This window comes from Mesoplodon bidens (genome assembly GCF_964165515.1).
Source record: "Mesoplodon bidens genome assembly, chromosome: 14".
NCBI lineage: Eukaryota > Metazoa > Chordata > Mammalia > Artiodactyla > Ziphiidae > Mesoplodon > Mesoplodon bidens.
In genome coordinates this window covers 17,498,744-17,519,824 of record NC_138170.1, presented here as the reverse complement: position 1 = coordinate 17,519,824, position 21,081 = coordinate 17,498,744, and the positions used below count along the sequence as shown (strand labels likewise).

Sequence of the window (21,081 nt, the reverse complement as noted above, 5' to 3'; positions counted from 1 at the left end):
GCCCTGCGAGTCAGTGTGATGCTGAAGCACGGGCCCTGCACTTATGTGCTGATGACCCTTCCCAGTCTCCATCCTCAGCGCTTCAGAGCATCAGAGTCTCGGCCTTCCTTCCTTTTTCAAAAACAGAGTCAGGTATCCTCCATCTCTGCCCTGTGTCCTAACCAACACTTACTGTGCGTTTTCTTTCACTCTTGGTTTAAAACTTTTGCTTTACGCCAGTGTAATTCCTTTTGAAAATAGACAGATGATGATAAAATGTTGTCAAGCAAGTGGGATCCGATTTGGGGGCAGACTGCTCCGATGGTGCCATTTGTGTGTTTCGATGGAGGCAGACACAGCCTTCACCAAATGAGGACAGCTCTCAGGCTCTTAAGTGGTCCCAGCTCTTCCGTATTCTTCTCTAACTTCAAATCTTCTTCAGCTCCTCCTCAGGCTCTCTAAGAAGCCACTTTGGTTTTCCCAGCATTAAAAGGGACAAGCACTGTGCTTTGGAAGTTGAGTCACAGGGACTCCACTGTGACCAGAATGATGCAGAAGGGCCGGGCGTGTTCTTGGGTGGCCTTGAGACTGAGTCATCTCAGCGCATGCCTGTTGGGGTCTGGGGCGCCGGGCAGTGGTGACCGTCTGTTCCAGGAATGCGGTCCCTCGTGCTGGTAGCAGCAGGCTCGCAGGATTACTGTGCGATGTGAATGAGCTGTCAGACTCGGTGTTCCCATTTTTCCAAGACTTTCTGAAGTTTATTGGAGTCTAACTTCTCTTGAAGCCTCTCTTGAATACAGAATGTTTTTACATTTGATCCTTTGTTTTTGGATCTCAGACCAGAAACACAATTAATCTTTTTTTTTTTAACATAAGAGAGGTAAATTCAGTGATAATTTCTATTCCCAAAGCGAGGTGGATCTCTGACTGCTTTTCTTCTGGAAAGGGTGACAAGGGAGCTGAGTCTCGCTATAGAAATGACAAAACCATGGCCCAGAGGTGTGACTCTCCCAGGATCAGGGGTGTGAAAGGCAGCCTGAGATTCAGCCAAACACATGTTCATGTGTTGACGCGTTTAGCGTGCACCTAGAATAAACAAAACAAGTTCTACTCCCTACCTTAAAAGAAACCCCACACACGGCTTTTACTCTGCCAGCTTCATGTGGTAACCGAGTCACAAGACGGGTGTGCAGCCAAGCTAAGATCCCTTGCTTTGGGGCATTTAGGGGCATCTTGCTCTGGTTGGCCGTGGCCTTCAAATCTGTCCACACTGTCGCCCATACGCAGATGAAACTCCTCAGTCACCCTTGACGTGGCTTCCATCTAACAGGGGTCATTAACAACGATTGCGTGTCCTTCCCTCCCCCTTCCCATCCCCCGACGGGGCCACCCACACTTTGAACACCCAGTGTTTACAGGGCAGGCCTTGAGATTAAACCGAATCGCAGTTGGCAGCTGGCCCCAAAAGAGGGAGTGAGGAGTGGGGGTAAGAAACTGTCCTGACTTCTCTGGTCCTTTTCATCAGAAACGTATTTGTGCCTTTAGGTAGGAAAACCATCTTGGGGGGACTTGCCTGGTGGCGCAGGGGTTAAGAATCCGCCTGCCAATGCAGAGGACACGGGTTCGAGCCCTGGTCCGGGAAGATCCCACATGCCTCAGAGCAGCTAAGCCCACGAGCCACAACTACTGAGCCCACGTGCCACAACTACTGAAGCCCGTGCGCTTAGAGCCCGTGCTCCACAATAAGAGAAGCCACCGCAATGAGAAGCCCGTGCACCGCAACGAAGAGTAGCCCCTGCTTGCCACAACTAGAGAAAGCCCATGCGCAGCAACGAAGACCCAACGCAGCCAAAACAAAAAACAAAAAAAAATCGTCTTGGGGTCGCTGCCCAGCCCAGCCAACCAACTGGTACTGTACTCGGTGCCGTCACCGTGCTGGTCAGTAGTGTCCCAGGACAAAGGAAACACCGTCCTCTCCTAGATTCTCCCCCAGCAGCACTCTAATATAATAAATCACCAGTATCTCTTCTCTTCGAAGCCCAGGTTCAAGTTTGTGAGGTCAAGGGAAATGAGTGACGTGCCACACAGACATAAAGGGCAGTTGAGGTGCAGCTGTGCAGTCTCTGCCAGTGTTTGGCTTGTTTGCTTCTGGTTTGAATAATAAAAGAAGGATACCACTTGCTACTGGTAGAATAGCTGTAGCCAGGGGGGATTTGGTGTCCTAATGGTTATGGCTTAAATGGTATACCAAGAATTGCTTTAAAATTTCACAACTGTGCTCCTTAGAACAAATAAAGGAGTTGTTTTACTTTAGGAAATAGGGGCAAATTTATTTTGCAGACTCTCGGATGCTAATGGAGGGCTGGACCTTGGAGATGTCCAGCACAGCCCTTTCTTTTACAAAGAGGGAAATGGGGCTGGGGGTGGGGCCATTTATTGATTTGCCCCAAACACACAGCCGTGAGAGGCAGAAGTGGGCCCAAGCCCTGCCCTGGCAGATCTTTACCCCAAGCTCACCCCAAAAGTCACTGAAATTAATTATAAAAATATTCAGGGGGCTTCCCTGGTGGCGCAGTGGTTGGGAGTCCGCCTGCCGATGCAGGGGACGCGGGTTCGTGCCCCGGTCTGGGAGGATCCCACGTGCCGCGGAGCGGCTGGGCCCGTGAGCCATGGCCGCTGGGCCTGCGCGTCCGGAGCCTGTGCTCCGCAACGGGAGAGGCCACAACGGTGAGAGGCCCACGTACCACAAAAAAAAAAAAAAAAATTCAGAGGAATGTATCTACAATAGGCCTCTAATTGGCTTTTATAGGAAACAACACATTTTAGGGGTCAGTCTTTGGACTTTGAAGGTGATTTCAGAGAGGACAACGAGGCCTTCGAGCACAGGGACTCAGTGGCCTCCAGACTGATCCCTGGAGCCCCAGGGTCCATCCAAAGACGGACTCTTCCCCTCACTCCGGACAGAAGAGCTCTGCATTCATCTGTGTGTAGAACACACTTCTGAGTAAGACTTCTTATGAAATGACTTCATCTGAAAACTATTATTCTACAAAGAAATAAATCAGCAATGCTGATAAGAATACAATATCATCATCGTCAAAAATAATGTTTGAGGGCTTCCCTGGTGGCGCAGTGGTTGAGAGTCCGCCTGCCGATGCAGGGGACACGGGTTCGTGCCCCTATCCCGGAAGATCCCACATGCCGCGGAGCGGCTGGGCCTGCGAGCCATGGCCGCGGAGCCTGTGTGTCCGGAGCCTGTGCTCTGCAACGGGAGAGGCCACAGCAGTGAGAGGCCCGCGTACAGCAAAAAAAAATAATAATAATAATAATGTTTGAAATTTTCTTTCTTTTTTTAATTTAATTTTTTTAATATATCCTCTTTTTAATTTCATATTGGAGTATAGTTGATTTACAGTGTTGTGTTAGTTTCAGGTGTACAGCAAAGTGATTCAGATATATATATACATATAGTCTTTCTTTTTCAAATTCCTTTTTTTTTTTTTTTTTTTTAACTTTTAACTCTTACGGACCCAAAAGTAAGCTTCCCCACTGTGGCTGTCATGACGCAGCTGGGGGACCCAGGGGGCGCTGGGGAGTTCCTCCCCAGAGTCTTTCCAGAAAGTTTCCTCCTATTTGGTTTTCCTCATCCGGTAGGATGTTTAGGCAGCTGTCTTTTCCAGATCTTTGGTGGGGGAAGACCCAGCAGCTGCTCTGAGAACTTGAGTTTGTGGTTTTCTAGCTTTCGGCAGGGTTCTCTCCTTCTGCTTCCCATGAATGGTGACGGAGATGTAGCTCAGCACCTGCCACATGGAAAACACTGGACAAGTAATTGCGGAATTACAACTTAACAAGGAAAAGCACCTATTTGACCCTGTTTGTTTAAAACCTCATATTCTTTTTTTTTTTTTTTTTTCTTTTTGCGGTACACGGGCCTCTCACCGTTGTGGCCTCTCCCGTTGTGGAGCACAGGCTCTGGACGCGCAGGCTCAGCGGCCATGGCTCACGGGCCCAGCCGCTCCGCGGCATGTGGGATCTTCCCGGTCCGGGGCACAAACCCACGTCCCCTGCATCGGCAGTCGGACTCTCAACCACTGCGCCACGAGGGAAGCCCGAAAACCTCATATTCTTGAAGCAGGTCATCACGTCCTTTGGCTGTTGTGAGGGTTTATTTTCATGATGTGGCAGTTTGTAATTTCCTAAGTGCATCAGAGGAAAAGAGCTCAAAAGGAAACATTTTTTTAATTAGGAAATCTAATATGCTCATTACTGAAACATTGCTCTAATACAGGTATTTTGGTGCTAAATTCTCTTGAATTTTCTAAGTATCCGTACCTCTTTGTTCCCTCTTTCAGAATGCTAGAAGATGACCTTAAGCTAAGTAGCGATGAAGAGGAGAATGAACAGGTAAGATTTTCCTCGATGTTGCGGTTCTCTGAATGTGATATGATGATGCCAATCTGGTAGAGTGTCCTGGGTATTAACTGAGTCATACAGACACTCAGTTGTGATGCTCTAGGACGCTGGGTATCCTCTGCTGATGACGAGATTCTGTGCCATTGGGCCAGTCTGTTCAAATATCTTGGCTTTAATTTCCCTTAAAACTGTAATTCTGTAATCTTCATGGCATCGAAGCCAACAGCAGCTATTTATAAGGAAGCCGCCTGGGATCAGGCTTCAATGTGAGATAGAGCTTTTTTTTTGGAAAGGTTACTGGCTTTCTGGAGATCAAATGTGTGAGCTTCACCTCATCAGCATGCAACAAGCATACTTTAGCATTAAATATTGAGAAGTCTTATACAGATATTATTAACATGGAACGGAAGCAAAGGTAGGGGTGAGCGAAAACGATGAATAAAAAATATTTGCGCTCGGAATAGCCTGTTTGTCTTAAGTGATAAATGTGCTTGAAGTGTTCTCCCCTGGTGTTGACTTATCAGCTCGAGACATCAGTCAGGGGTTTATAACTACTCTTCTGATCAGTCAGTTAAGGTGAAAAAAATACCCAATTAACATTCATCACTCTCAATTCTACATTTCAGGAAATGTTTGTATTTTAAAGCAAGTTTGAAAACATGGAAAGACAGATTTTCCTCCACTTCTGTTTCCTTTTTCTCATCACCTGTTTTGTATCATGTCAAGGTGGGATAAACGTGATAGGTATAAAGACAATTCAGAGAGGTTTTCTGTGTCATTTTTACATGTGATACAAGACACGTATACTGTTCAGTTCATCTTGGAATAGTGAATTTTATACAGAGGTATCATGGAATGCCATGCAGGTGTTAACAGCTGTCTAGACATGCAAATGCACATAATGTACTGAGAGAGCATGTAGAGGTGAAATCAAAGGAAATTTCCGGGAAGAGCATCTGAGCCAGATGTGACTGTGAGATCACAGAAAAGCTTGCTCACCTTGTTAGAGAAGGTGAGGCATCAAAGAAAGGGACTGGGTATGAGATAGAACTCAATGCAGTTTGAAACTAGATTGGCCAGCTGAGAAAAGCCCAAGTGAAGAAAGTTTGAGCAAGGAGGGCCACTCGGGCTTTTTTAGAGATTTATTGATCTGTTTCTTGGTGCGTGCAGCAGGCCCATCAGACATCCACAACCCAGCAATCTTGGCAGATCTGGGGAACGATTTCACCCCTCAGGTTGGTTCCTTGTCTTTGTGTCTACAAACAAATGATTTCATCTCTTGAGTTTTTTTTCCCAGTGGAGGTCCAGATAGGATTGGACCTATGTTTGCTGTGGATTAAGTCACAGCAAACATGTAGAGTGTGTATACTTGATACTGGAAAAGGGACTTACAGACTGTTTCATTCAGCGAGACTTTCTTAATTTGGAAAGAATTTCCTGAATTATCTCCAGGAAATGTTTCCACTGAAAACACAATTTTAAAAAATTAGTTATCAAGGATGAACTAGAAACATTCTCTAAGGCAGTGAGAACCTTTAGTTTACTCGTTTTGCTTCATTAACTACTCCTTTTCGGTCTGTAGCTGTGGAAAATATTGTACTGTGAATCTACCAGTCACATCCTTCTTGCTTTCGGTCCGTATGTATGTACACCTTCCTGTCTTTTACAATGAAAGCAGCCGACAGAATGAATGACTTTTATACCCTAATCCTCCCTTGTAATTAAGACTCCAGACAGTGGTTTTGTATGTGGCAGTTTAGTGATTACTCTAACACTGATTATATTAAGTTATCCTTTATATATCCTAGATATACCCTGACCTAATCACAAAATCGTAAATCCCATGCTTTTAAAAAACACTAATGACATAGAATTTTTTTTCTCTGCAAGACCAAAATATGATTGCACCCCAAAAGAGCGGAGCCTGTGCATATACACAGCACACATACACGCTCTGCATTTCTCTGGCATTGAGAGATAATTAAGCATCTAACGTAAATTATTTTTTCAGATGTAATCAGAGTCTGTCCTTTAACCCAAAATCTTTCAGAAATGTGCTGTATGTTTCCCTCCCTCAATAAATATAGTGTCCTAAAATGCTTGTCCTTTTCTGACATGACACCTGGTTGTCTTTGTGACTGTCGGTCACCAGCCTGTGTAGCCACTGTGATAAAGGAACATCCACAGGAGCATCGAGTTGCTACACCTGTTTGCTCTTCCTAAAGTAGCCTCATACACTCATGCATTTGCCTATTCCTGTCTTGATGTTCCTTTATCATTGCCTTTGTGCTCTCAAAATAAGAGACAGGCTAGTTTAGTGAGCAAGCACCAGCTCAGCAGCCCTGCTCCCTGGGTTCAAGTCCCTGCTCTGCTACCCAGTAGCTCTGCAACCTTGACCCAGTCACTGAACTGCTCTGTGCTCTGGTGTCACCATTTGTAAAACTGGAATTAACATTAGATCCCTGCAGCCTGCCACTTCCTCACAACTTGGGCTCACCCACAGTCTTCATGTCACCAGATCCAGTAGGCTTTTTTCTTCTTTTTTAGTCAACTTACAATGGAATACACCAGGCATAGAGGAAAGTTACACGTTACCTAAGAATACAACTTGATGAATATTCATAAACCACACTCACCCGTGTAGCCAGCACCCAGATCAAGACACAAACATGACCAGCCTCTTGGGTCTCCCACATCCCCTTCGGGGCAGCAGCCTCCAAAAGAATAACCACTCTCCTGATTTCTCACACCATAGGGTAATTGTGCTTGTCTTTGAAGCACAGTTACATTAATAGGATCGTGAGCACACGCTGCTGTGTCTGGCTTCTGTCACTCAGCATTTTGTTTGTGAGACTCATGCATGATATTGCATGTAAGTGATCCATTGCTGGATCCTATTCCATTATGTGCCTATGCTGTAATTTGCTTACCTGTCCTACTGCTGACAGACACGAGGGTGTTTAGGGCTATTGGAATAGTGCTGTTACTAATGTTCTTGTACAGGTCTTTAGGGAGTGTGTGGGAACATTCCTGTTGGTCTGTCCCCAAGAGTAGAAGTGCTATAGGATGTTCAATTTGGGTAGACTATCCCAAACCATTTTCCCAAAATGGTTGTACCTTCTGACACTCCCACCAGCAATATAAGAGAATTCCCATTGCTCTACATTTTCCTCACATGCTTGTCTTTTTATATTCATGAGGAATATTGTTCCGAAGCTTTCTTTTTTTGTATTGCCTTTGTCTGGTTTTGACGTTAGGACAGTGCTGGCTTATAATGTGAATTGCAAAGTGTTCCTTGCTCTTCTCTTTCTTGAAGAGATTGTATAACATTAATGTTAATTCTTCTTTAAATGTTTGTCAGAATTTTCCAGGGAAACCATGTGGGCCTGGAAACTTTTAGAAACTTACAAATTCTATTTCCTTAATTGTTAAAGGACTATTCCGATTATTTCACATTGGGTAGGTTATGGTAGTACGTGCTCTTCAAGTAATTAATCCATCATGTCATTTACGTTGTTGTATTTATGTTGTGTAGAGTTGTGTTCCTTCATTGTCCTTTTTTTTTTTTTAAGATGTTGTTGGTAGGAGTTTATTTATTTATTTATTTATTTTTGCTGTGTTGGGTCTTCGTTTCTGTGCGAGGGCTTTCTCTAGTTGTGGCAAGTGGGGGCCACTCTTCATCGCGGTGCGCAGGCCTCTCGCTATCGCGGCCTCTCTTGTCGCAGGAGCACAGGCTCCAGACGCGCAGGCTCTGTAGTTGTGGCTCACGGGCCTAGTTGCTCCGCAGCATGTGGGATCCTCCCAGACCAGGGCTCGAACCCGTGTCCCCTGCGTTAGCAGGCAGACGCCCAACCACTGTGCCACCAGGGAAGCCCTGTCCTTTTGAGGTCTGGATCTATAGTGATAGCCCCTGTTTCATTCTTGATACAGATCTTCTTTTTTTCTTTGTCAGTCTTACTAGAGGTTTATCAATTTTATTGCTCTTTTCAAAGAACTAGCTTTTTGTTTCATTGATAGTCTCTGTCAGTTTTTCTTTTTTCAATTTCATTGATATCTTATCTTTATTATTTCCCTCCTCTTGCTTGCTTTGGGTTCATTTTGTTCTTTTTTTTCTAGTTTCTTGAGGGAGCTTAGATTATTGATTTGAGATTTGTCCTCTTTTATTTATTTTTCTTTTACTTTTGAAAAGTGATTTATTTTGATTTCTTTTTTTTAACATCTTTATTGGAGTGTAATTGCTTTACAATGGTGTGTTAGTTTCTGCTTTATAACAAAGTGAATCAGTTATACATATACACATATCCCCATATCTCTTCCCTCTTGTGTCTCCCTCCCTCCCACCTTCCCTATCCCACCCCTTTAGGTGGTCACAAAGCACCGAGCTGATCTCCCTGTGCTATGTGGCTGCTTCTCACTAGCTACCTATTTTACATTTGGTAGTGTATATATGTCCATGCCACTCTCTCACTTTGTCACAGCTTACCCTTCCCCCTCCCCATGTCCTCAAGTCCATTCTCTAGTAGGTCTGCATCTTTAATTCTGTCCTGCCCCTAGGTTCTTCATGACCTTCTTTTTTTAGATTCCATATATATGTGTTAGCATACGGTATTTATTTTTCTCTTTCTGACTTACTTCACTCTGTATGACAGACTCTAGGTCCATCCACCTCACTACAAATAACTCAATTTCGTTTCCTTTTATGGCTGAGTCATATTCCATGGTATATATGTGCCACATCTTCTTTATCCATTCATCTGTTGATGGACACTTAGGTTGCTTCCATGTCCTGGCTATTGTAAATAGAGCTGCAGTGAACATTGTGGTACATGACTGTTTTTGAATTATGGTTTTCTCAGGGTATGTGCCCAGTCCTCTTTTATAATATAAGCATTTAGTGCTGTACATTTCACTCTCATCACTGCTGTAGCCACATCTCACAAATTTTTGTATGTTGTATTTTCATTGTCATTCAGTTCAGTGAGATGTCATCCTCTTTGATGCCTTTAGAAGTATGTTGTTTTATTTCCAAGTGTTTCGAGATTCCCTGTGATCTTACGTGTATTGATTTCTAGTTTGGTTCCATTGTGGTCTAAGTACACATCCTGTATGATTTCAATTTTTATAAATGCATTGAGTATTTTTTATGGCCCAAGATATGATCTATGTTGGTATATGTTTTATGTGTATTCTGCTGATGGTGGGTGGAGTGTTCTATAAATGTCAGTTAGAACCTGTTGGTTGATGTTGTTGTTGAGATAGTCTATATCCTTGCTGACTTTCTGTCTAGTTGCTCTATCGATTATTGGGAGAGCAGTGTTGAAGTCTCCAACTGTAATTGTGAATTTGTCTATTTGTCCTTTCCATTCTATCAGTTTTTGCTTCTCATATTTTACAGCTGTTATTTTGTGCACACACATTTGGGATTGCTACATCTTCTTGGTGGATTGACCTTTTATAATTATGTATGTTCCACTCTGGTAATCTTCTTTGCTCTGAAGTCTACTTTATCCTATATCAATGGTAGCCACTGTTAATTTCTTTTGATTAATGTTTGTATAATATAACTTTTTCCAGTCTTTTACTTTCAACCTACCTATATTTGAAGTGAGTTTCTTACCAACAGCATATCCACTTTGCCAATTTCTGTCTTTTAATTGATGTATTTGGACCATTTACATTTAATGTAATTATTAGTTGATAATTAAACTGATTAATATTAATTAATGTAATGTAATGTTACATTAATGATAATTAATTATGTTAGGGCCTAAGTCTACCACTTTATTTTTCGTCTTCTGTTTGTTCTCTTTGTTTTTTCATTTTTCTGTTTTCTTTTTCCTGAATTCCTATAGCTTCCTTGAACATTTTGTAGAATTTCATTTCTGTTTATCTATAGTATTTTTGAGTGTATCTCTTTGTATAGCTATTTTTAGTGGCATTTCTGGGTATTACATTATATATACATAACTCACAGCAGTTCACTGGTGATGGCATTTTATGAGTTTTCTCCCTGAGTATCCTATAACTACCTCCATCACAGAATTGATAATATGTGGATAATATGAGATTTAGTTATCTGTCTTCCTGATTTCTTGAGTGCGCGACCTGAATCTGATGCTGTGTCTTATTCATCTTTATTTCCCTATTGCGTACCATGCTGACTGGCATCTAACAGGGAAGCCTCATCTTCCTGTAACCAGATGCACACAACTACCTTTGTCTTCACTCACTGTCTCCCTTCCCCCCTATTATAAGAGGACACTGCCTTCCTCTTATCAAAAGTTTGTCCCATTTCCTCTCAGTTACTTGGGGACTTACTCCTTTGACTCTTTTCTGCCCTCCTCTCCACCAGAACCACTCACTGGGTCACCAGTGGCCACAGTGGGTCTGCAGAGCCCATGTACCAGGCTCTTTTCAGTCCTTTGTCTCACCAGAAGAGTTACAGCATTGAAAACTGTTAATTACCCCACTTTTATTGAGTTGTCTAATACCATACCCTCCTGGTTTGTTTCTTGCCCCTCTGGCTGTGTCTTCTCAGACTCCTTTGCTGACTGCTCCTCCTGCAGCCAATCTTGCATGTTGGAATCTTTTAGCATTTATGATTTTTCTTCTCCACATCCTCTCTGTCTCTCTGTCTCTCTCTGGATGATCTCATCAATTCCCATGACCTTCAATTTTTTTAAATATATTTATTTATTTATTTTATTTATTTTATGGCTGTGTTGGGTCTTTGTTGCTGTACACGGGCTTCTCATTGCCGTGGCTTCTCTTGTTGGGGAGCATGGGCTTTAGGCGTGCAGGCTTCAGTAGTTGTGGCACGTGGACTCAGTAGTTGTGGCTTGTGGGCTCTAGAGCGCAGGCTCAGTAGTTGTGGCACACGGGCTTAGTTGCTCCACTGCATGTGGGATCTTCCTGGACCAGGGCTCGAACCCGTGTCCCCTGCATTGGCAGGTGGATTCTTAACCGCTGTGCCACCAGGGAAGCCCCAATTTTTATATACTTACAATTTCTAAAATTATATCCTCAGCTCAGAACTCTCTTCTTAACCACAGACCTATTTGACTTTTCCACTTGGATGTCTCACGAGCACTTCAAATCCAATTTGTGCCAAACTGGAGTTCTGGTCTTTGCCACCCCTCTACCTATCCACACACAAATATGTTCCTCTTGTGACTGTTATCATCTCTAAATCTAGAACTGCCAGGCACCCAGTTGTTTAAGTCTAGAAACATCGGGCTCATCCTTGACGACTCCCTATTCCTCACTCAAATGTTAATTTTATCTCTAATCCCTATAAATTCACAAATATTAGTCCATCCACCTCTTTCCATCCTGGCTAGTCTGAACTGTCCAGTAGAAATCCGCGTATTTCTCTTCTCCCCCCTCTATAATACAACTTCCTCACAGGGATCTTTTGAAAAAGATCAAGTCAGAGCATCAAAATCAGATCAAGTCATTCCTTGGTCTAAAATCTTAAATGGGTTCGCATTTCACTTGGGGTAAAATGCAGAACCTGTAGTGTGGCCGACAGGACCCTACACAGCTGGCTTCACTCAAGGCTTCTCTTTCACTTCACACTGAGATGGTTCATGGTACTTCCACCCCATGGGTCTTCTTTCAGCTCCTCCAACAAGCCAAACTCAGCTGCCTCAGGGCCTCCATAGGCCTCTCCCCCCTGATTTTTGCCCCATTAATACCTACTCATCTTGGAAGTGCAGCATAAATTTCACTTCATCAGGGAATCTCCAGTTATCTAACTTGGACCCCTGGTTAGTCCGTGTCACAATAACCTAACCTTTCTTCTTAGGTCTCATCATAATTTTAGTTGTGTATTACATTTACTTTTTTAAGTATCTCAACCAACCAGACTGGAAGTTTCCTGAGGGCAGGAACTGTATCTGGCACAGCAGAGGTGCTGGATACTTGCTGAATGGATGCATGAATGATGCATAATGTTATTGAATTGAGAGTATTTCCTGCTGTCTGTTGTCCAGTATCAAAGATGACTTTGGGTCTCCCTTTTTTTTTTTATTAAACACTGATTTTTTTTCAAATTAGTCCTATCCAAAGATCAAAAGTGTTGGCAAAGAAGAAAAAAACATAGACCCAAGGACAAAAATTGTCTGTACATAAATACACAAATCACCTGCCTATTTAGGAGAAAAGCATTTATCCAATCTCTGTAGAAATGTCAATAGTCACTTCTTAAATGTGCTTCATACCAAGCCATATTGGGGTTATAACTTTCTAGAAGTTATCTCAAACAGAAGCCTCCAAAACCAAGAGAGTGCATTTCTTCACAGCCTTCCCTTTCAAAAACTGTAGCTTTTTTTTTTTTTTTTTTTTTTTTTTTGTGGTACACTGTTGTGGCCTCTCCCGTTGCGGAGCACAGCCTCCAGACGCGCAGGCTCAGCGGCCATGGCTCACGGGCCCAGCTGCTCCACAGCATATGGGATCCTCCCGGACCGGGGCACGAACCAGTGTCCCCTGCATCTGCAGGCGGACTCTCAACCACTGCGCCACCAGAGAAGCCCAAAAACTGTAGCATTTTGACTGTAACCTCTAGAGCTAGGATTGTGACCAGGTTTATAAAATGTGGAGGTTTAATGGAAATGGAGTTGTAATCTCATGTTTGCTCCTATAATTTTCATATTTGATGAGGTTCAAACTAGAAACAGGACAAATGATTTGAGAATCAGATTTTGTGTCTGAATAAATGAAAGAAGGACACAAGATATGTGTGGCAGTTGCTTTGATCTCCAGTTAAAACCTGTGGCTCTTGGTTTTAACAATTCTAGACGCCAGTGTTTCTTTGGAAGAAAGTGAAGGAGTTAAAAGATTTAAGACAAAATGATTCCTGAAGGTACTAAGTACTCAAGTCATTTTTTAAATGGATTTGGAAGGGAGAAAATGAATTATATTGCCTATCTTCCCATTTAGTAAAAAAAAAAAAAAAAAAAAAAAGAGTTCTTGGACTTTCCTGGTGGCCCAGTGGTAAGACACCATGCTTCCACTGCAGGGGGCACGGGTTGGATCCCTGGTTGGGGTACTAAGATCCCGCATGCCACCTGGCGCAGCCAAAAAAATTAAATAAATAAAAGGCAGATTTAAGGTTATTAAAAAAAAATGAGTTCTGCCTCTCAGGTGAGGAGGGTAAGCTTGGGAGGTTGGACACAGCAAATATCTAGATGAAATTATTACAGCTAAGGCATGAGGACAGGGCCACATGAATAAGACACTCAACAAGGAGCAGCTAAGATCGTGTCAACTGCACACAGTGTTTCAGAGATGACAGATACATAAGCGCAGAGAAGTAAGGAGAAGGGATCCAAACTAAATGGCTATGTATGTGCCTGCAGCTTCCAGTAATTACATTATCCACACATATTAGGCAGTCTTTTCATTTTAATTATATAACTACATTTTTCTCTTTAAATGAGCATGGTTTATCCACTTAAAGTGACAGTTTTAATTTTACAGGCTGTGATCATGGGATATAATCTGTAGAGGGAAATTCTCCTACTGGCATCATTTACTTCTCACAATGAAGAAAAGTTACCTTTTAATCCCCAATCAATATTTGGAGAACACACAATTCATTTAATAGATAGCCAGGTAATTAGCATAAATCTGCAAGTTAAAGAGCCACTTCTTTTCTTATTCTTAATGCATGGAGTACTAATCATGTCTCTCAAAAAGAATCTCGGTCCTCTTAGAGTGACTCTAAAGCTTCGTTTATCAAGGTGTCAGGATTGTAGGTGATGAGATTGCTCTGAGCACTGAATTGCAGTTCTTAACTGCCTTTTGTTAACGTTGGTTTCTTAAGAAGCACAAGGAACATTCCCATCTCGGTTTTCTGCTGTTTACCATAGAGGTCACTGGATAAGTAACATCAGCTCTGGGTGTAATATTAAAAGCAGATTGCCAATTGTAATGGCCGCTGGTCATTTTTTCCCTTGTTCCTCTTTAATATGACAATTGCATAACAGAAAGCAGAGCTTTTCAGAAGAACCTCTGAAGCCATCAGCAGTGCGTGTCCATCCGTCACCAGATGTATTAGCTGAATGATATGCAGATGTGAAATAAAAATATAGGAGGTTTTTGCAGCCCAGCTCCACTTCCCTGGGTGTATTTTTCTTCTCAGAATCAGCTTGGTTGATGCTGAAGTTCTTGGCCTGTGAAAATTTATTACCCACAGAGTCAATCTGCATTCAGGCGGCCAAGTCTGAATAAATAGAGTCATTGTGCTTGTCTGGGATTTGTGGCCAGAGTTCATCCAGTCAGCTTGACATTCACATCCCAGGAGATTCATAAAAGCCAACACCCTGGTATGTGCTCTTGAATCCTGCCAAAATTGTGTAGAATTATATAAACAGGAGTTGAAGCAGTAATCAGGACCAGGTTTGAGGGGTGAGCTCCAAAATCAAGTTTCTCCTACATTAGAAATGAACTATATCGTAGATGGGATTTGTAGCCAACAAGAGCTAAAACATTTTTCCAAAGGAGTCATTCTGAGAAGAATCTTGTATGCCTACTAAATGTAAAATATTGTGCAAGACGCTGGCTTTGTTGGTCTTGATGAAATACACATTCGTAATATTCATTATGATAATTTAACCTCAAAAATCTAAAGTACTTTTTAAATGCTGGGAAATGCCCTGTTCTCAATGACTATACAAAAAAGTATATCTTACATATATTAAACCTAACAGCAAAAATAGAAAAAAAAAGAATAGTTTATGTTTTTTTAAATTTTTTGTCCTGCATTAATGTTGGACCTAAGCTACCTATCCAGTTTAATTATACTGACCAGCTGGTTTCTTTCTAAGATGGAAACAGCACAATAACGCTCATTGAAAACTATCAGAACTTTGTCATCTGTATGTGAAGTAATCATAATTCAAAGCTTCAGGCACAGTCAGTGAAACACGAATGTTCAAGAGGAGGTTTTTGCCTCTTTGTTTGTTTGTTTGTTTAACAGCCCTAAAGCTTACTTAAGTAATATTTTATAAATAAAATTTTACCGTCACCAGAGGCAAATGCAAAACTCTTTTAAGAAGGCCAGTTTTAGGGGCATCCCTGGTGGCACAGTGGTTGGGGGTCCGCCTGCCGAGGCAGGGGACACGGGTTCGTGCCCTGGTCCGGGAAGATCCCGCATGCCGCAGAGCGGCTGGGCCCGTGAGCCATGGCCACTGCGCCTGCGCGTCCGGAGCCTGTGCTCCGCAACGGGAGAGGCCACGACAGTGAGAGGCCCGCGTACCACAAAAAAAGAAAAAAAAAAGAAAAAAAAAACCATTAAAGAAGGCCAGTTTTATTACATCATGCCACTCTTTATAAACATTTGTGAGAAGCACAAGCATTGGTGGAGGTACACAAAAAAGTAGTTGTCTTCTTTTTTTTTTTTTTTTTTTTGTTTTGCGGTACGCAGGCTTCTCACTGTTGCGGCCCCTTCCCTTTGCGGAGCACAGGCTCCGGACGTGCAGGCTCAGCGGCCGTGGCCCACGGGCCCAGCCACTACGCGGCATGTGGGATCTTCCCGGACCGCGGCACGAACCCGTGTCCCCTGCATCGGCAGGCGGACGCTCAACCACTGCGCCACCAGGGAAGCCCAGTAGTTGTCTTCTTTTATGTTAATCAACTGTCATTTCCAAAATTGAAGTGGTCAGCAAACCTAAATGTCACAGAGCACAGATATACAACGGCTCACAACCCCATCTCCCCACTTTTTTTCTCAGACCTCCTGTGGGGACCTGAGATTGATGGAGGTTTAGTTGTGTCCACTCAGCTTGGATCATAGGATGTGACTAATTTCAATCTGAGGACCCTCAGTGGATATCTGGAAAATGAGAATATTGTATAAAAATTAAGAGATGATCCACTAAATTTGGGCAAACATGCAATTAACACAAAAACGGAGAATCATGGCTTTGTTAAGTTGAAGAATTCAGAGGAAGCTACATTCTGGAAACTAAGCCAAGGTTTTTTAACGGTGCATATCAGTACCACCAAACTAGACTCCATTCAGAAAACAGAAGAAGGGCCATGTACCATTATTGGATAGGCATGCTCTTCTCAAATACAACTGCCAGCTGGGCTGCTGGTTGGCAGAGGAAGTGGAAATCTCCCTCCCGAGGACACTGCTATTTAACTCAGAGGAATAGCCCTTTGTCCTGTGACTTTTATGGGGTTTTTTTCTTCAGTAGCTTTTGCAGAATTGTAACCATTCAAGACTGGATGCTCCTTGGAGTCTGTGCTATCACTCGTATCCAGGCTTGCGGGCTTTCATATAGGAAAGGATTTACCTGCAGTCATTCAGGTACCTGGTCCAGATATGCACTCGGAAAGTTTTGTTTGTGTTTGTGTTTTTCCAAATCTTCTCCAAGTGGGACCGGTTATCTCAGAAGCACAGATTTTCTCAGGAGACTATCTTAACCTTTTGTTTCTACTGGAGCAAAATCATTTGCAGGAATTCAGTGTCCCTGGGCACTTGCAGTTCCATCCTGACCAGATCTGTAGCCAACAAGTTGTGCCGAGTGAAACAAGAAGCAGACGAGGGACTTTCCTGGTGGTCCAGTGGTTAAGACTCCGCGTTTCCACCGCAGGGGGCATGGGTTCGATCCCTGGTCACAGAACTAAGACTTTGCATGCCACGCGGTGCAGCCAAGAAGTTAGAAAAAACAAAGAAATAGACCAGACGGTTTCTGCAATGTCACCAGACATGGTCCTCTTCACATAGAAAAGTGCTAGAGTGTGGGTTAGCCAGAATCTCTCTCTGTGGAGGTCTGATTCAGCAACATGTTTCTGGGTACCTCTCCTTTCTACTTGGACTTCATTCTTAGAAGTCTAAGGCAGTTGAAGGAAGAGGGTGTGATTACATGTTATGTGTGAAAACATTTTTAGGTATAAACCATCAAGCAGTGGTCACTTGAAAGGTGAAAATCCTAATACCAATAATAAAACAATCAGAATTGCTTCAGCTTTTCTCTTACATTATATAATTGGTTTGCAAAGTGCAATTATGAGACTCTTACCTGACCATGACAAACCTATTTTTACCTTCAAATATTGCTACTTTGTCTGACTAAAAGAGATGTTTTGCGAAAACAGAAAGCCAGACTTAGATTTTGGTAGATTTTGGTTCTTCATGCACAGGTTGCATTATTTTAACAAAACTATCAAAATAGTTATGATACTTGCATCTTGTCTTTATGCAAAAAGAAAGTAGCATTTGTATTCCACAACCTGGGCTCTGGTTGCATTCATAAGAACCAACCACCTACTGAGGCAGTGACGTTGACAATGTAAACACAGAACAAAGGGGGTCTCTGGATAACATCTATTTAGCTGCTGAATTAAACCAACCGCTAACCTAATAAACTGCTGGAATTAAAAAAAAAAAAAAAGAAAGAAAGAAAAAGTAAATGGGACTCCACCAAAGCATTGTATGAAAAGTAAAGTAAGGATTCTATTAAAAGCTCCAAAAGGCATTCGGCAAACCCACCATAGTGGGGAGTGAGCAATCCCAGTGTCCACCTGCTCTGCCAAAGATGAGAGTTATTACTGGGCCAGCGTCATCTTGGCTGTGCTCAAAGTCTGGCCTGTACTGAAATAGCACTGTGAGAAGAGTTGCAGAGTGTATCGCTGACCAAAGCCCTGAAGAGCAGCCCAGAAAGCCAAGCAGCCACGTAGAACCTGCGGGGCCTGGATTGCATCACCCTGCACGCTCCAAATTTAGCCTCCCATTCCCAAGAACCAGGAATTGCAATCCATGCACTACCTGTAGCCTGTCTCCAGGCAGCTCAGCTATCATTAGTTGGTTCTTCTTGTTTGCTTTCAATGTGAAGTTGACAAGCACGTGCACACACCCACACGCACGGGCCCACGCACACACACGAACTCATTCACATGGAAGGTGTTATTGCCTTGCCAGCACTCTGTCCCAGAATCCAAAAGCTTCTGCCATTCTCACAGATCTGAGAGTTGACAGCTGAGCTTGGATCTTTCACCTTCATCCAACAGCACCAGACCTGACTCAGGCAGGCACTTCCTTTACATGTGTAGTCCTGTCATAGTGAGCCCTGGAGGTAAAAAGAATTCTTCCCCGGGAGTTTCGGGCAAGCTCTAAATGACGCATATGCTTCTGCCTATAAGCTGCTTGAGGAATCAAGATTAGTCTCAAAAACCTAAAGCGTCCTGTCTTCTTTGCAGACATCTAAGAGACGACTCCTTGCTGCTTCTGCGTTAGCATCCCCAGAGAAAGCTTGCCCCCGTGTCTGTTTACGTCTGCTCAGTATCCCACCAGTCCTCTCTGGCTGGGATTGGCAGAATCCAAAATGTATCCGGTCCCCTTCCCTTCGATCTCTGCCCTGAATAGTCCACAGCCCGGCAGAGGCAGGACCGGGGTGCTCTGTGGTACTTCACTGGCCTGGTTCCCTTACTTACCAACTCTGACCATGAGCAAGCCAACTTCACTAAACCTCTGTTCCAATATGTTAATGTCAGTAGACAAAAATGCTAAAGTAGATTAATAGAAAATATTTTTAAAACAAAACACCCAATCAAAAAATGGGCAGAAGATCTACATAGACATTTCTCCAAAGAACACATACAGATGGCCAAGAGGCCAATGAAAAGATGCTCATCGTCGCTCATTATTAGAGAAATGAAAGTCAAAACTACAATGAGGTATCAGCTCACCTTACCCTGGTCAGAATGACCATCATTAAAAAGTCTACAAATAACAAGTGCTGAAGAGGGTGTGGAGAAAAGGGAACTGTCCTACACTGTTGATGGGAATGTAAATTGGTGTAGCCATTATGGAGAACAATATGGAGGTTCCTTAAAAAACTAAAAATAGAGTTACCATATATTCAGCAATCCCACTCCTGAACATTTATCTGGAAAAGATGAAAACTCTAATTCGAAAAGATATATTCTCCCCAATGTTCATAGCAGCACTGTTTACAACAGCCAAGACATGGAAGCAACCTAAGTGTCCATCAGTAGATGAATGGATAAAGACGATGTGGTACATATATACAATGGAATACTACTCAGACATAAAAAAGACTGAAATAACGCCATTTGCAGCAACATGAATGGACCTAGAGATTATCATACTGAGTGAAGTAAGTCAGACAAAGACAAATATTATATGATATCATTTATATGTGGAATCTAAAAAGTAATACAAATGAGTTATTTACAAAACAGAAACAGACTCACAAACATAGAAAACAATCCTGTGGTTACCAAAGAGTAAGGGGGGAAAGAGAAATTACTAGTATGGGATTAACAGATACTCACCACTATATGTAAAATAGATGGGCTTCCCTGGTGGCACAGTGGTTAAGAATCCACCTGCCAATGCAGGGGACATGGGTTCGAACCCTGGTCCAGGAAGATCCCACATGCCGCGGAGCAACGAAGCCCACGCGCCACAACTACTGAGCCTGTGCTGTAGAACCCGCGAGCCACAACTAGTGAAGCCTACGCACCTAGAGCCCGTGCTCCGCAACAAGAGAAGCCACCGCAGTGAGAAGCCCACACACCGCAACGAAGAGGAGCCCCCGCTCGTTGCAACTAGAGAAAGCCCACACGCGCAGCAATGAAGAGCCAACGCAGCCAAAAATAAAATAAATTAATTAAAAAAAATAAAATTAAATAGATGAACAACAAGGATATACTGTATAGCACAGGGAACTATATTCAATATCTTGTAATAACCTATAATGAAAAGGAATCTGAAAAAAATACATATACATATGTGTGTATATATTTATATATACATACATGGCTGAATCACTTTGCTGTACACCTGATACTGACACAATGTTGTAAATCACCTATACTTCAAGTTAAAGAAGTATTTTATATTACTATAAATAGATATTAGTGTAAAGCCATTAAACTGTACATCTTAACATCTTCCCCCCTCCCTCCCTCCTCTTCCTCTTCTCCCCAGAAATGTTCTTTATTTACATTGCTGGAACTTATTTTAGGCTTATTTAGGTAATAAAAGGAGTACAGGAAGAAGCCAGAAAATTGATTTATCTAAGCAAAGGCAAGGAGCTAATGATAGAAGAATAGATCTAGAAGTCAGAGGAGGAAGTGAGAATGGTGAGCTGGCAATTTAGGGGAGAGAGTAAGGAGGGGAGAAGGAGGCAGAGAAAGAAGAAAGATTAGTAATTTACCACCTGCCCAGCAGGGGTCACATAGAGTAAGACAGTCCCTTATATAGTACCTCGATAGAAGCTTTTACTGAAAAATGCCACAAGGAAAAAAGTGAATTTCTTATAAGGAAGCAGGTACATAGAGAGTGCCATTTTGATTTTTAACAAAATAATAGTTCAGCAAAGATTTGTCAGATCCTCTTATCTAAAAGGGTAATTGGCACTTGAAGGGTGATGCCTGTTTAAAAGCAAAAGACTGCCTTGTTCATTTCTTTAAAAAAAATTTTTTTTAATTGTAATTGTACTAACAGAAGTTCAAATAAACTTTAGAATCTTTTAAAGACTAAAGCCCGGTTGTCCCATCCTCTGACACAAATTGTTTTTGGAATGAGACCAAATTGAATGAATGAATGAGATAAAAGCTAATCCATCATCCCTCAGGGATTCAGGAGGGGCACCACTGTGGCTTGGTCACCTAATGACATTATATTCATCAAGCATTTATGTGCTTTGTGCT

The 21,081-nt window shown here is 42.5% G+C and overlaps 1 protein-coding gene across 1 annotated transcript in view; it reads left to right on the top strand.

The window, feature by feature from the left end:
* AFF3 (ALF transcription elongation factor 3) overlaps positions 1-21,081 on the top strand; it is a 555,628-nt gene that overhangs the window by 433,271 nt on the left and 101,276 nt on the right. The window contains exon 11 of the mRNA XM_081253559.1: positions 4,332-4,383. Within this exon, the coding sequence (XP_081109685.1) occupies positions 4,332-4,383 (52 nt within the window). The remainder of the gene's footprint in view (positions 1-4,331; positions 4,384-21,081) is intronic.